The 15,862-nt window shown below is 36.0% G+C and overlaps 1 protein-coding gene across 4 annotated transcripts; it reads right to left on the bottom strand.

Moving 5' to 3' along the window:
- Positions 1-5,047: 5,047 nt before the first annotated feature.
- LOC114408413 (glycerol-3-phosphate acyltransferase, chloroplastic-like) lies at positions 5,048-15,639 on the bottom strand. 4 transcript variants are annotated; one of them, XR_003665889.1, is made up of 13 exons: positions 15,245-15,557; positions 14,211-14,308; positions 13,535-13,621; positions 13,270-13,367; positions 11,267-11,324; positions 10,449-10,550; positions 10,291-10,352; positions 10,078-10,188; positions 9,604-9,682; positions 7,388-7,507; positions 7,201-7,314; positions 6,276-6,468; positions 5,048-5,538 (listed from the first exon to the last, which is right to left on the bottom strand). XR_003665889.1 is itself a non-coding variant. In XM_028371458.1 (13 exons), the coding sequence occupies exons 1-12, from the start codon at positions 15,555-15,557 to the stop codon at positions 6,334-6,336; spliced, it is 1,377 nt and encodes a 458-aa protein (XP_028227259.1). In that variant the 5' UTR covers positions 15,558-15,639; the 3' UTR covers positions 5,048-5,566; positions 6,293-6,333. The 4 variants fall into 4 exon arrangements, 2 of the variants coding, with proteins under 2 accessions (XP_028227259.1, XP_028227270.1); XR_003665888.1 differs by having other exon boundaries at positions 5,048-5,566; XM_028371458.1 differs by having other exon boundaries at positions 5,048-5,566; positions 6,293-6,468; positions 15,245-15,639.
- Between the last annotated feature and the right edge of the window lie 223 nt (positions 15,640-15,862).

Below are 15,862 nucleotides of genomic sequence, written 5' to 3' on the forward strand. Positions count from 1 at the left end.
AATAAAGTAGTAATTTTACCACTGCATGAGAATGTGACATTATTCGGGAGCCTCGTGCATGCAATTATAACCTCAAACAACTCGTTTTAGTGTTATTCAAATCACACCCCCCTAAGCTTCATTACACTTGAGCAGTGTCGTAACGTTACTATCTAGCTACATTAATTCAATGGGGACCAGACTGGAGTTGCCATTATGTTTTTTTCACTGGATTGTAATATAATATAGTTGTATATTGAACTTGAAATGTGAATAAAACCGTATTTATTTTACTTTGTGTGATAAATTTTCTTTAATTAAAACAAAGTATTTTATTCTTTGTTAAAGTTTAATTTTCTTTCTTAAAAAACTAAAAGCAATAAAAAGCGAAATTTGAATCACTTAATTATCAAAATTCTATCAAATAATCATGTTTCCACAAGTTTCTCCTTCGAAGACAATTTGTTCGAGACACCATCACAAGTTAAATGCGAAAATTTGAAGCTTTGTTCGTAACGTTGCAAGAGATCAACCTTTCTGCTAGAAGTAATTCTTGTTTGTTTTTTCTTAAATTTTTTTTTTTTTTAAGGAAAGACGTAATTCTTGTTAGTATCTAACAAGTTTGTATACAACAACAACAACAACAACGCCTTATCCCACTAGGTGGGGTCGGCTACATGGATCAACTTCCGCCATAATGTTCTATCAAGTACCATACTTCTATCCAAACCATTAATTTCGAGATCCTTTTTTATAACCTCTCTTATAGTCTTTTTGGGTCTTCCTCTGCCTCGAATTGTTTGTCTTCTCTTCATCTGGTCTACTCTCCTCACTACAGAGTCTACCGGTCTTCTCTCTACATGCCCAAACCACCTAAGTCTATTTTCCACCATCTTCTCTACAATAGGCGCTACTCCAACCCTCTCTCTAATAGCTTCGTTTCTAATTTTATCCTGTCGAGTCTTACCACACATCCACCGCAACATCCTCATCTCCGCTACACCGACTTTATTCTCATGTTGGCTCTTGACCGCCCAACATTCTGTTCCGTACAAAATCGCCGGTCTTACCGCAGTCCGATAAAACTTTCCCTTTAGCTTGATCGGTACCTTTGCATCACACAACACCCCCGATGCTTTTCTCCATTTCATCCATCCTGCTTGAATGCGATGATTCACATCCCCTTCAATTTCCCCATCATCCTGTATTACAGACCCAAGATATTTAAACCGTGTGACTTGAGGGATAATATGGTCTCCTATTTTCACCTCTGAGTTAGAAACCCTCCTTCTTTTGTTGAACTTACATTCCATATACTCCGATTTGCTTCTGCTTAGGCGAAAGCCATGTGTTTCTAGAGCTCGTCTCCAAGTTTCCAACCTCTCATTCAATTCCTCCCTCGACTCTCCAAGGAGGACTATGTCATCTGCAAAAAGCATGCATCTCGGCGCTATCTCTTGGATTTGTTCCGTGAGGACATCCAAAATTAAGGTAAAAAGGTAGGGGCTAAGGGTTGACCCTTGATGTAAACCAATTGTGATGGGAAAATCGTCTGACTCTCCACCCTGTGTCCTAACACTAGTCGATACCCTATCATACATATCTTGGATAGCTCGAATATATGCAACCCTAACCCCTTTCTTCTCTAGAGCTTTCCACAAAATCTCTCTAGGCACTCTATCATACGCTTTCTCCAAGTCAATAAAAATCAAGTGCAAGTCTTGTTGGGCCATGCGATATTGCTCCATCACCCGCCGTAATAAATAAATCGCTTCCATGGTCGACCTTCCCGGCATGAAACCAAATTGATTCTCAGTAACTTGAGTCTCCTTTCTTAATCTCCGTTCGATCACTCTTTCCCATAATTTCATGGTATGACTCATGAGCTTGATTCCCCTATAATTTGCACAATTTTGTATATCCCCCTTGTTCTTATAGATTGGCACTAACGTGCTTCTCCTCCATTCCTCCGGCATGCGTTTTGACCTCATAATTTCGTTAAAGAGTTCGGTGAGCCACTCAAGACCTCTATCTCCAAGAGTTTTCCACACTTCAATAGGTATGTTGTCTGGCCCCACCGCCTTACCATTACTCATTCTTTTCAACGCTTCCTTTACTTCCTGTTTCTGAATCCGACGATAGTACTTATAGTTCCGGTCCTCTTCTCTTGTGTCTAGACTGCTAGAGTCATATCCATATCCATCATTAAATAAGTTGTGGAAATACGCCTTCCACCTTTCCTTGATATCTTTTTCATGCACTAAGACTTTGCCTTCTTCATCCTTAACACACTTTACTTGATCCAAATCTCTAGTCTTCCTCTCTCTACCCTTAGCAAGCCTATATATAGATCTTTCTCCGTCCCTGGTTCCTAGAGCTTGGTATAATCCGTCAAAAGCTTGGGCTCTTGCCTCACTCACCGCCTTCTTGGTTTCATTTCTAGCTATCTTATACTTATCCCAAGTTTCAGAATTTCTACACCTAGACCACTCCTTGAAACACTCCTTTTTTACTCTAACTTTGCTCTGAACATTTTCATTCCACCACCACGATTCTTTACCCCTAGGTCCAAAACCTCTAGATTCACCCAACGTCTCTTTAGCCACTTTAATAATCTCTTGGGACATCTTGTTCCACATGTCATTTGCACTTCCTTGTGATTGTCCACACCAACCCTCCCATATCTTTTGTTGGAAGATTCCTTGTTTCTCACCCTTCAAGTGCCACCATTTGATCCTTGGTGCTACCAGAGGACTTCTTCTCTTTGCCCTATCTCTAATTCTTACATCCATAACCAAAACTCTATGTTGGGTAGTCAAGCTCTCTCCCGGGATAACTTTACAGTTCAAGCAATACTTCCTATCAGACTTCCTGATAAGGAAGAAATCTATCTGAGAACATGTCCCTCCACTTTTGTAAGTGATAAGATGTTCCTCTCTTTTCTTAAACCATGTATTGGCTATAGAAAGATCCAAAGCCTCCGAAAACTCCAAGATGGATTTACCCTCCCCATTCATCTCCCCTAGGCCAAAACCCCCATGCACCCCCTCAAAACCTCTAGCCACGCTACCTACATGTCCATTGAGATTCCCTCCTAGGAAAACTTTCTCTCCTTGGGGTATATCCTGAAGTACCCCTTCTAGATCCTCCCAAAATTTTACCTTAAAGTGTTCTGCTAACCCAACCTGAGGTGCGTACCCACTAATAACATTAAAGGTGTCCTGTCCCACTACCAATTTTAAGACTATGATACGATCTCCTACTCTTCTTACATCCACGACATCCTTCTTCCACTCCTTGTCCACAATAATCCCTACCCCATTTCTTGATCTGATTTTTCCCGTATACCACAGCTTAAATCCCGAGTTGTCAAATTCTTTCGCTTTTTCACCTGTCCACTTAGTTTCTTGTAGGCACATAAAATTGATCTTCCTCCTCACCATAACATCCACTATTTCCATAGATTTTCCAGTAAGTGTGCCTATATTCCATGTACCAAAGCGAATCCTCCTGTCATGATCTAGCTTCTTTACCCACACCCGTTCACGAAAATGTGGGAACCCTTGCTTACTTTTCACTACATCCGGGCGGCGATGCAGCGGCTCTTGCTCTTTTGACACTGTACTCGAGCCATACAGCGCGTTGCTTCTGGGCAACGACCTAGCATTCACATTATTACGTAATTGATCCATGTCATAGAGATTCGACAAAGTTTAACGTTGGCTGTCGAAAGCCTAACACAACCCTCTCCTTTTATCCGGGCTTGGGATCGGCTAAGAATAGCAAAGCTACCCTAGGCAGGATTATCTAACAAGTTTGTATACATGAATAATTTTATACTTTCTTATATCATAATTTTAACATATGTCGTTATTTGACTAATGTTGTTGTGCAGAGGGTAATAAAAAAACGAACAATGGGGTGGTGGCCTTGGCAGTTGACCCTTTCTCGTATTCCGCATAGCAACAAACAGAAGCAAAGTGGGAAGGCATTGGACAGATTTACAGATTAAGAATCATGCAGTGTATTTAACTCTTTCATGCACATCTGGGGACACTGACAGTGTTGCCATTACTACACGTAGTAAAATGTCTGTTTTTCAAACTTGTCCAAGCTAAGAAACAAATAAAACTTAAAGGGACACACAAATGGAAATTATAGAAGCTGAAACAAAAATGAGGGGGAGAATTTAATGGTTGATTATAACAATCCATTAAATATTTACATGATTACATCTATATATAAAATTTAATGTTTGTCAAGTTGCCACGGATTCATCGCGGACCTAAATTCAGAAGGACAACCCTCACATTCCCAACTACAAGAGGCTTAAACCACGCAGATCCTTGTGTTTTTATAATAGGTTAGGATGAGGATCTATTGAATCATGAGCCAAACCAATCACATATAAAGATAGTTTATGAGACGTGTAACTTCACATTGTTTTTAAAATACTAATTCATATGGCGTGCAAGTTTCTCAAAATTCAAAGAAATGAGCTGGATAAAAGACCAAGTAAAAAAATTAATATATATGTACAAAATATTCATTTTTCAAATAAGCATGGATTTAAATTTAAAATAATCCTTTTCAAAAGGCATTTATATAATTTAACCTAAGTAAAAATAAGATTAAACAACCCCATAATATATGATTGGCGCAACTCTTGTGTAGTTGTGTAAGAATTATTGCACCAGTTGTATATTATAGGAATTGTTTAACTCCAATTTTACTTGAGATAAGGTAGACAATCCCATTTCAAAAATTAACCAGGACAAAAACAAAAAATAATAAATAATGAAAATTATTAAGAGGCCCATCTCATACTAACTTTTTTGTAAGCTTAATAGGGTTTGATGGTCAATAGTGTGATGGGCTTAATATGAATTAGAATAGATGAAATATAGGAGGAGATCATTTGTTCAATTTTTTTATCCTGGAAACAGAACAAAACAAAACTGTACGATGTTGACGGCCAGTCTTCATGATATTGTTTCAGACAGCCAGAGTTCCACATAGGCACACATAGCTTATAGCTCTGTCATCAGTGCAAATAAAGATAAACATGAAAAAATAACGGTAACTGTAGAGCTTTTATTTTACCAATATGAATAATTTTGCATTAGCATTTGGACCAGTTTATTCACTGACCCCGTCTGAACATGTAATACTAACATCTATTCATCTATAATGGAACAAAGTTGACTTAAAATACAAATGGAACCAATTATATTTTATCTATTCAGCTAGCTAAGCCTGATCACAAAATTGTAGGTAAAAAATTTAGTATTTTATCAGTCAACGAACCAAATCTGACACCGAACTAAGAGAGACCTGTACAGTAAGCAGCAGAATTTGAACCTTCTGAACTGAAACAGATTCCAGATGAATTGAATGCTGATAACGGCAACCAAGAGCAAAAGCAAAAATGAAATGAAAAATATGTATTTGACTGCAAACTTCCAACAAGCTAAATCATTCGGTGACCGGTGTAGTAATAGGCAGTCCCTCAGAAGTGAATCAGTTGAAATTGTTTGACTGAAGTCTTGTAACTTGCTTCTGAAAGGGAACATAGCAGTTGGAGCCTCTAGTCATGAAAATAAAGTCAGCGGGGTATAGCACATTAATGTACAATTCTAAGTTTTAAGTGAAGACAAGCATTTTATTTGGAGCTTCCATCTACTTCTTACCGTTATTGTTTAGCTTAATTCCTAAAGACAATATGACCATCTAAAATTTCAGATCTTCTGTCAGTTAATACGTGACAAACAAGTTAACTAGATAGTATTAAGGGCTAGACAAGTTCTAGGTATAATTTATTGTCTTAGCATTTCAGTTCTTTATATTTTTTAGATTCTTAAACTAAAAACAAATCTTTAATTTAGGGGTAAGAGAACCATATTAACAACCAAAAGTTAGAAATCAGTAAGTACTGTGAACATCTTACACAAATTCTTAATTGCTTCAAGTAGATATCAATGACAACTCTACAATAAAAATCAATTGAACTTAGGTTATTCATGATCTACATTAATTTCCATCCCTATTGTATTCTATTTTAAAAAAATAAAGGCTTATTATTTTCACCATATTAAAAATTCCAAGCAACAAGAAAATAAAGAATAATATTAAAAGCAATAATAAATTGTAGCTCAAGGAAAACAAGCCATCCATCTAATAAGAATAAGAATCAACAAAGTAACAGCAAGTAAAAAAATATTCGACCCCCAACTATGAAAAAGTTCCAATTATAACCTATAAGCTGTACAGTAGAACAATTGCAAATATCCACTTACGGAAGTTAAAATTGTACCTGCATCAGAGCAAATTGCAGTGAAGACATGCAGATTTCATCTACTTCCATGACTGTGACAAAGAAACTACTGGAGTTGATGCTTCAAATCCTTTTTTGCCATGTATTGCAGATTTCAGCACATTATATTGCTCCGTCACAGAATCATACAGGGCTTTTGTGAATACCTCCTTAGCCTACTCCATAAAAACCCATATTGCACCAATGAAGTTAAAGAAGTAAAAGAATATTCCAGATAACTTTATCTATTTTTCAAGTTCAGATTGCTGCAGGCCAAAACAATTAGCAGACACGAGCGGAGAACCCAAGGATACAGAATACTGGCTTTATTTACATAGATCATTTAGCTTGAGGTACGATGCTCATCACATTACAAGAAACTATACTCAATTTCTGTAACCAGCAAATATTACTACATGTACTGTACATCCTAGAATGCATTGGCACAAGTGAGTTTCACTAGACTAGAGGGAAGGAAGTTCATAGGTTTGCATGAGGTACTGTTATTGTTGTGAGGCATCAAAATGTTGTGATTCAAAAGGCACACTGAAATTTATTTATGTGTGCAACATCAACAAAAGAGATGTATTATTCATACAACTAATACAACAATTTATACAACACCACTCTTTCTCTCTAACACATTATCCATCACACTCCGTACTTCTTTCTCTCTCTCTCATTGTTGTGAAATTTGTCATACAAATAACATTTCTCAAAGCAAAATGCCACTATATCTGGACTTAATAGCCGTTTATAAATGATGTCATGTTGTATCACATTCTTAAGCAGTCATACTTCTTAGTTTGAATATAAAAAAATGACAAGTGACTTCTTAGAAAAAAATTGGTGCAGTCAATGACAAAATAATAAATTTAATTAAGTCCAGGTGATCGAACTCAACTTACCTTTTCAGGATTTTCACTAGTAGCAGTAGTTTCAGAAAAGCTTAATGCTGGAGCCACTGATATGCCAGTCCCATGAAAGGATATAATTCTTTTCTCCCCAATTTCTTTCTCAACCTGCAAAATTACACGGTCTCATTTTTATGATAAAATAAAACAAGGCAGACTCTCAAAGAGAAGAACACCATACCTTTAGTGGAGGGGGCATTATATCATGGCACAATATCGCCAAAGGATATACATGGCCCGGTGGACCAGAATGTTCAACAAGTCTTCTCATATTATCTACCGAAGAAGTATCAAAGGGTGCCTGAATATTAAAATGCCAAAACATCATAAAATTGGAAATGTAATATACTATGGAACTGGAAATTTTACAATATTTCATCTTTATTTATAATGTATGACATTCTGAGACATCTCAAGGTCATCATTTTATATGACTACTAGCAAAAAACAAAGGAATTATTAGAACATTTACACTGGTAAACTGACTGCATGCACAAAATAAAACATCGGAAATATATAATAGGCTGAGATATACCCTATACTTGTGACTCCTTTTATCCAGCAGTTTTCATAAATACATAACCCTAAGTACGAGCAGAAACCTAGCATTGAACCTTGGATTCCATCACACTTATTGTCCTTGTATGTTTAAATCCAATTTTCTGTTTACTCAACATAGAATGAAGGACAAATTACATGCAAACCAGCACAAGAGCATAACAACTTAAAATAGAAGTACGGCTTTGGCATAGACAACAAGCAGAGAATACAGATAACCCAATAAGCATGGAATATCATTATCAAGAATCTGTTTTCATGCGTAACAGATCACAAGGTAATAAAAAGGAGCAGCAGAGTCAAGAGTGAACTCAAAATTTGAGCCACAAATCATGATTTCATTTCTAGTCCCCCTCCCCCTCAAAAAAAAGGGAGGGAAATATGTTTTAGACTCTGTACTTTCAGTCTAATGTGGTCAAGGTCCCAACACTTTCATACAATGAATTTGGCCCTCAAACTTTAAAGAACATGGGATTTAGTCCCTCATTTCTAAGAATTCATCGTATTTTTAGAGTTCGGGGAGACTAAATCCACATGTATTTTAAAGTTTGGGGACCCAATTCATCAATATGAAAGTAAAGGGAACTTGACCACGTTTGACCGAAAGTATAGAAACTAAAAACACATTTTTCTAAAAAAATAAAAGATCTATAGCCCATTGGTGATGAGTCATCCTTGTAGTTTACCGTAACAAAAATGGAATAAGGCTTCACTGTTGTTGTATCAAACACTGGAGTTCAGATAACATTTCAATTATTTTCAGAAATAAGAAAATTCACTAAGCAACCTTTGCAAACAACTGATTGTGTTTAAATAGGATACTATTTCTGACTCCCATCCCATTTGCTTCTAGACAAAGCTACATGCCTACCTACCTGATACCTTTTGTAAGCATATAACGGAAATAAACATAAAGAATGAGAGTAGAAGTACCCTTCTGGAAGTATAAAAAATTCTAGCTCTCAAAGCCAATGCAACAACAACAACAACAACAACAACAACGCCTTATCCCACTAGGTGGGGTCGGCTACATGGATCAACTTCCGCCATAATGTTCTATCAAGTACCATACTTCTATCCAAACCATTAATTTCGAGATCCTTTTTGATAACCTCTCTTATAGTCTTTTTGGGTCTTCCTCTGCCTCGAATTGTTTGTCTTCTCTCCATCTGGTCTACTCTCCTCACTACAGAGTCTACCGGTCTTCTCTCTACATGCCCAAACCACCTAAGTCTATTTTCCACCATCTTCTCTACAATAGGCGTTACTCCAACCCTCTCTCTAATAGCTTCGTTTCTAATTTTATCCTGTCGAGTCTTACCACACATCCACCGCAACATCCTCATCTCCGCTACACCTACTTTATTCTCATGTTGGCTCTTGACCGCCCAACATTCTGTTCCGTACAAAATCGCCGGTCTTACCGCAGTCCGATAAAACTCTCAAAGCCAATGCAAATTACTTTTTTTTCTACCTAAGTGAAGTTTAGATAAACTTCTCAATAATTACAATAAGAAGAAAATAAAAAGGTAAAATAAATCAAACTTCCCTGACAAGTTAAAATCAACTTGTGCAATTCAATTTTTGTAGAAGTTCTGTCATCTAACATCAAAAGCTGAGGTACATAAGTTAATTCTAATTTATAAGAGAAATTTGATTTATTTTAACTTCTATTTCCTATTCCTGTAAGCGCTTGTTATGATGTTTATCCAAGCTATCCCCTAGTCAATGTCAAAAGCTACATTTCTGTAAATGATAGATCTCAGATGTGACAAGTTTGATAGAACTAAAACTGTGACACACTTTTTAGATTTTACTTTAACAAGAGAGTGAACTTACCGGTGCCCATTCTCCAGTGTGGGGATCTGGGCGATCCCTTCCACCACTTGGGGCAATCCAGACTATTTGTGATCCACTCCTGTAGGAAAAGGCCAAGATAATGGACAACTGACCAATCAATAATCATTATTCAGTACATAGAAAATATATTATCTAAAGTAAACATGCCCACTTCTGTTACTTGCTCTTCCCTTTAAACATTTGCATTCTAATTTATCTGTTTGCAGATTTCTAGAAAACAAGCACTCAAATTGACGCATTATGGTCTTAATCAAGTGTACTAGGGGCAATGGTTAATAAGCATTTAAGAAACCTATTAAATGCTTCTAATTATTGAAAAGAAAAACAATTACTAAATTATTTGTTTTCAATAAAATAAATATTTGCTATTTTCTTGCCTTAACCAGTACTTAAGGTCAATGGCTAGTTTGCCTAAAGAAAAGAAATCATTTAGCCATAAACTAGCAGATATACCTTAAAAGCATAGCCATTTCCTTCAGAGCTCGTATATTTGCATTTCTTTTCATCTCTACAAGAGCTGGATCATCAAGCATGTGCTTTTTAGAGTAAACACAAATGAGATTCCTATTAAAATTGTAAGTAAATAGTTTCAGAAGTCAACTTCATTTATAGAAGGAAATATATAGCATAAATTTTTAATTTGATAAACAGAAGTATAAAATGAACCTGCCAATACTGAATGGTTTGGACAGAGGATCAGTTATAACTCTATCTCCTGCTACATAGGTCTGTAGAACAAATGGCAGAATTCAATTACTTTGGAATATTTAAATATGTACAGCCTGTGCTTTAAAATAACCAGACAATAAATATGCAAACTTTACCATGTTTTCAGCAATATATGGGAGTCGTGTTTCGAGCAGCAAAGCAATGATGGCTGGATCAGCTTCAGTTTGGTGATTTGACATCAAGATGATGTTGTGTCCCTGCAGTAATTTTTTCATACTTTCAAAATTTTCTTCCACATCTATGAAAATGTTAACATAGGGCAAATATATACAAGAACCTATAAATCAGAACCAAGTTTGACATTTCATGTAAAGTAGTGGATATTTCTTTCCAGCGTTCTATATCCGGTATACAAGTAATCAGCAGTACTTACAGGAAAAAGTTAGATAGATACAGCATAAGAAATATCAACTAACTAAATATAACTGGAAGTCCAGAAGAATCTTACAATGATTTTATTGGTTTTCTGGTATAATAGTAATAGTAATGCAGATACACAATTAAGAATAGTTCATACTACAATAATGAAACCGATCCAAAGAGCAATGGGAAATTGAAAACAATCACATAATTTGGGTCAACTACTACAATCTAGATCTAAGATTGATTTGATTAATGTTCCACAATCTGCACTGTAGCATACTAGAATTGTAAAGAGTTAACTATGCATATTGTCTTCAACTTTAAGATGAAAGACTTCACATATCTAACAAACATAAACTCCTAATATGTTATATACCTCATGCATAGATGCCAACCTTAGGGTTAAGATAGACATAGCAAAGGGGGAATATTTACATTACTAGCCTCACCCTACTTTGTGAAATAAGGTTATTTAAAATTTCTACCAATATTTTACATCAAGCAGATAAATAATCCTTCAATATTAACAAAGCATATTAGAAATTGGTACCTGCTTAAGTTTCTCTTCCATTTCAATGAAAAGGGGCATGTTGCCAACATAAGAATTTCTGCAACAAAAATATCACCTTTAAGAATAGCTATAAGGTGTGGGCAAATGGAATAGACATTGTTTTGATACAAGCTGATTATAAATAGGCCCTTAAGTGCCATGAATACAAATGAGGTTTCAGTATACAGATTGCTACATCCCAGGATTATACTTCAGGAAGTACAACAGAGAAGCCTACTTCTGAAGTAATTGGCATGGTTCCAAACCTTGAAATTAACACATGCAGAAACGTGAACATTGAATTCATTCAGAACCAAGAGCTCAGCCTTCACCAGATACAACCAGGAAGGATCAAGTTAACTAAGATAAAACCACATGAAAAATCACAAGTAGGGAGTTACATCTGAACAAGTGTCATCTTGTTTGCATGCATCACATTCATAATAAATCTCCATTTAAGTGCACATAGAAAACTGAGAAGGATCCCAGTAACAAGACGCAAAATGCTGCAAAGGCATAACTCCAATGAGGTAAAAGAATTTTTAGTCTTATTTTACCATTTCTATCCTATGGTTAACCCATTAGCAACTTCCAACTAATCACAAATGTAATTAAATACTGATAGACACCCTATTGTGTGGCCTGGTGGGCATCCAATTAATGCTAATCAGAGAAAGAAGAGAAGCAGGGAAGGAAGGGGCAGGAACAGAAATAGATTGGAGAAGTCTGTTAGGAGGGAAAGGGAGGAGTCTTGGCAGAATGGACACTTGAAAGTGAGACAATGGGAGAAGGGGATGTCGGAAGCATGGAGAGAGGTAAAAATATGATGGGAGAGGGCTGGAACAGAGGAGGAAGGGGGTATCAAATCTGTGAAGGGAATTCTGTGAGACTTGGACCTCGTGGCAGAGTAGCATATAGCTTTACTGAGTTTCTCTTTAATTTTACATCTACTTCGGAAATTTTTTCCTCTCTATACTTGTTCCTAACATAACAGTGTAGCATACCAAAATCCATCATCCATGTGCCATAAACTCATTTGTATTTAAAAAAAAAAAAGCAGGTTAATGTGTTTGTCTATTAACAACCTATGCAGACTTTTCTAAAAGGAAATCTATAGTCAAACTAAAAGTTGCTAAAATTTTCTAAAAATGGGAGAAATTGAAAACTTCAGCACTCTTGCCCTATAGCTTCACAGTAGACACCAATACAGGACTCGACACAATTAACCTGCAATCCCTCATTGTTCAAGTCTCAAGGTATTTTCATGGGAATCCATAGAGTGTTAATTGTCTGAAATATGTCTCCAAGACACCACAAACCATAGAGTGTGTTCCACTTACAAGCTTTATCAAGGAGAATATTAACTTACATTTCTTTACACGTATAAGATTGTTCACTCATTCTATTTCTACATAAATTGCCCCCTGGAATCTAAATGTTAGTTATCTTACCTACATTCCGATGCATTATGGGATTTCACTAACCACCAAGCAAAAAGTCAAATAGATCAAAGGGCTCAATCAACTATTGGAAGGTGGTGACTCCAGGATTCATACGGGATATGCCTTATTCACAAGTACATTGTATTTTGTACACCATGAGAAGAAACATAAGAATCATCACAACTGCATTGCTATTCGTTCCTGATATCAATAGCTTCATCACCATGTGTTAAACACGAAGAGACTTCAAAGTTCTAATAGGGCCTGTACATGCACACTGCACGTCAACTTCCCACCCAAAAACATAATCTTTTGGGTTATGGACAATCCGTGCAGATATCTCTTAAATTTCCTAACACATTTTTCACAAATTCCCTGGAACCTAGCTTTTGTAGTAATAAGCTTAATAAAAATACAAATGCCCAATTCAAAGATATAATGTTCGTGCACTAAAATTCAACTAATTATGTGCATAGATGATCAACAACAAAAGACATACATAAACTAAACTGATTGCTACCAAACAGAAGAAAGAAGAGAAACTATAGCTTGTAAACTCACTTGAAATCAACTAAAGGACGGATATAATTCTGACCAAACACGTAGTAGTCAAAAGGCTCTCTCTTTGCTTTGTGGTGTGGTTGAAAGACAAAAGGATCCTGTTAAAGATCAATCTCATGTTCTGAGCATGACAATTAATAACATGAAACAATAGCAAACTAAATGTGCATTAGGCAAGAAGCTATGAAAAATTCTTAAATAAAAGATTCCTAGAGTGAGGAAAGTGGAAACAATTAGCAAAGCATATCCTAGAATTCAATCTGACCGTCACATCCAAGAATATGCGATCCAATAAAGCAATCATATTCGACAATACAATCTCCTTTGACTTGGGATCTCCACTTTGGATAACCTGAAATGTGATTGCACACAAAAGAAAATGTATCCAAGTTATTTGACTCTTTTAAGTGTCAAAATGATAAAAATATGAATTAGTATATTAAACTTCAGACTATAACTCAAACTAACTAAACCATTTTGAGTATCATAAACCATCCACACTAAGGCTAGTAAGATGCAGGTAACAAGTAAAGCATGAAAAAGACAAATTTTATTGGTCAAAGCATAAACAAGTGTGTGACATCTCAAATAACTTTATTGCTTGTGAGCATCCATGATTTGATATTGGAATTGATAATCAAGTAACCAACATGTTACAATTTACAAACAAATATTTTTAACACAGCAATAGAAAGAGTACCAGACACCAATATTATAATCAACTATGAATCAATGCATGAAGTAAAGAAACAAGAATCTGACAGCGACAATAGACACAATTTTTCGGAATTGAAGCACTTGACTTTTTGGAGTTCAGTTTCATAGTGAATTATGAGTGTATCTGTTCCCACACCACCGATATTAGGAAAAGTTTAGACATCAACAAGGCAAGTGCAGAATGCATATGCGTATATGAACATAGGACATGAATATCAACATACTGCACTTTTATAGTTATTGTACACTTCTTCCATTCCTGCAGCAACATTAGCAGGCAGAGATCCAGCTTCTACTTCTTTCCTGATTCCAGCTAGAAGCTCTGCAAAATAAACAATGGATATGATATAAGGGAAAATCAATTTTCAGGATTAGAATCAACAAAACAGAGAAAAAAAATAAAATGATTTAATTTGAGGCTTGCCAGAGCATCTTAATCCCAATTTTCCTTGCGAATTAATGGACAACATGATCAAACTTGATAGATTCTTATGGAGCAGAGTAATTTTATCTATAAAGAGTCAGGTAAACTGATACCCTTGGCATCTATAACTGACTGATCATAACATTCTCCCAATGTTCAACTCTAAATCAGAACTTTCTAAATGTCAGAATCTTCACCTCAAACTCCATATTCTGTCAATCAAATCATATATATTTTTCTCATGACAAAATTGCCAATATTATCACGAACTATCAACAAATTTTCACTCTCTCCCTTTCTTAATTCTCTACAACCATTCAATCACATAGGACAAAGCTCAAAACACCAGCCGAATATGAAAAACCAAAACAAATAAATCAATAATAAAATAATCAAATCGTTCGCGTGATCATCACCTAACCGAAAAGTAGATAAGAGGGGAAAAAAACAGGGACAATATATTACTTATGCCACCAATTTAACGGTATTTATTTCCAACAACCAGCATCAACCGAAACAAAAACTCCAATCTCTACTTAAAAACCCAAAAACGATTATAAATAAACAAAAATAATATAAATAAAAAAACCCTCGCAGTCTCCTTAAGAAAGCATCTAAACTAACGCTTTCTTGATTCATTTCCATTCGACGTAAAAACAAACACAAATAAAAAAAAACACAAATCGAGCTAAGCCTCAGTGAGCAAATTCCCTAAGGAACAGAAAGAAACGCAAAAATTGAAGAGGTTCACGACAAAGATACGAAAGAAGCGAAGTGCGAAGATAGCAAAAAAAAAAAAAGAGTGAAGAGAGAGAGAGAGAGAGAGAAGTGAACCTTGTTCGTTCCGAGCGTTGAGGAAGGTGCGTGACGAAACCGAAGCGGACATGTTAGCGGGAGAATGTTTAGCGGAGACGAGGTAGCAATTGTTGTTATCTTTGGATTTAACCTTGGGAGTGATGGAGGAGCAACAAGGCGAGGACGACGCAGTAGAAGAAGAAGAAGAAGAAGAAAGTTTTGAAGAGAGAAACGGGAGAACCCTAGGCGTAGCGAAGAATGTGGTTGTTGGCGGCGTAGAGAGCATAAACATAGTCTTATTATTTGGGAGGTGTGCCACACAGTGGTAAGCCGAAGAACCGGTCGTGCTCATTCTTCATACGAAAGAGAAGGAGAGTGTGTGAAAGAGAGATAGGATCCGCTCCTCAGTCTCAGCCCACACGTGCTTTTTCTCTTGCTGGGGCCCACGCCTCCAACGGAACCAAGACATCAACATATGATACTTTAATGTTTAGATTAATTGAATTTTAAAAATTAATCATCAAAATATGTCACAATTCTTATCAAACGTTTACAAGAGTGATATTACCAACAAAGTTCTTACATTAGTGGATTACCTATGTATGTTATTATGTAATGTAACGATTAAGTCCATATAATATTATCATGCTTGTGTTG

Source organism: Glycine soja, chromosome 1 (assembly GCF_004193775.1).
Source record: "Glycine soja cultivar W05 chromosome 1, ASM419377v2, whole genome shotgun sequence".
Classification (NCBI taxonomy): Eukaryota; Viridiplantae; Streptophyta; class Magnoliopsida; order Fabales; family Fabaceae; genus Glycine; species Glycine soja.

Coding starts and splice junctions, on each gene's coding strand:
- LOC114408413 (XM_028371458.1), bottom strand. CDS start 15,557: ATGAGCACGACCGGTTCTTCGGCTTACCACTGTGTGGCACACCTCCCA. Junction 10,551..11,266: donor TGGAAGAGAAACTTAAGCAG/GTACCAATTTCT, acceptor AAATTACTGCAG/GGACACAACATCATCTTGAT. Junction 10,189..10,290: donor AAACCATTCAGTATTGGCAG/GTTCATTTTATA, acceptor CAATTTTAATAG/GAATCTCATTTGTGTTTACT.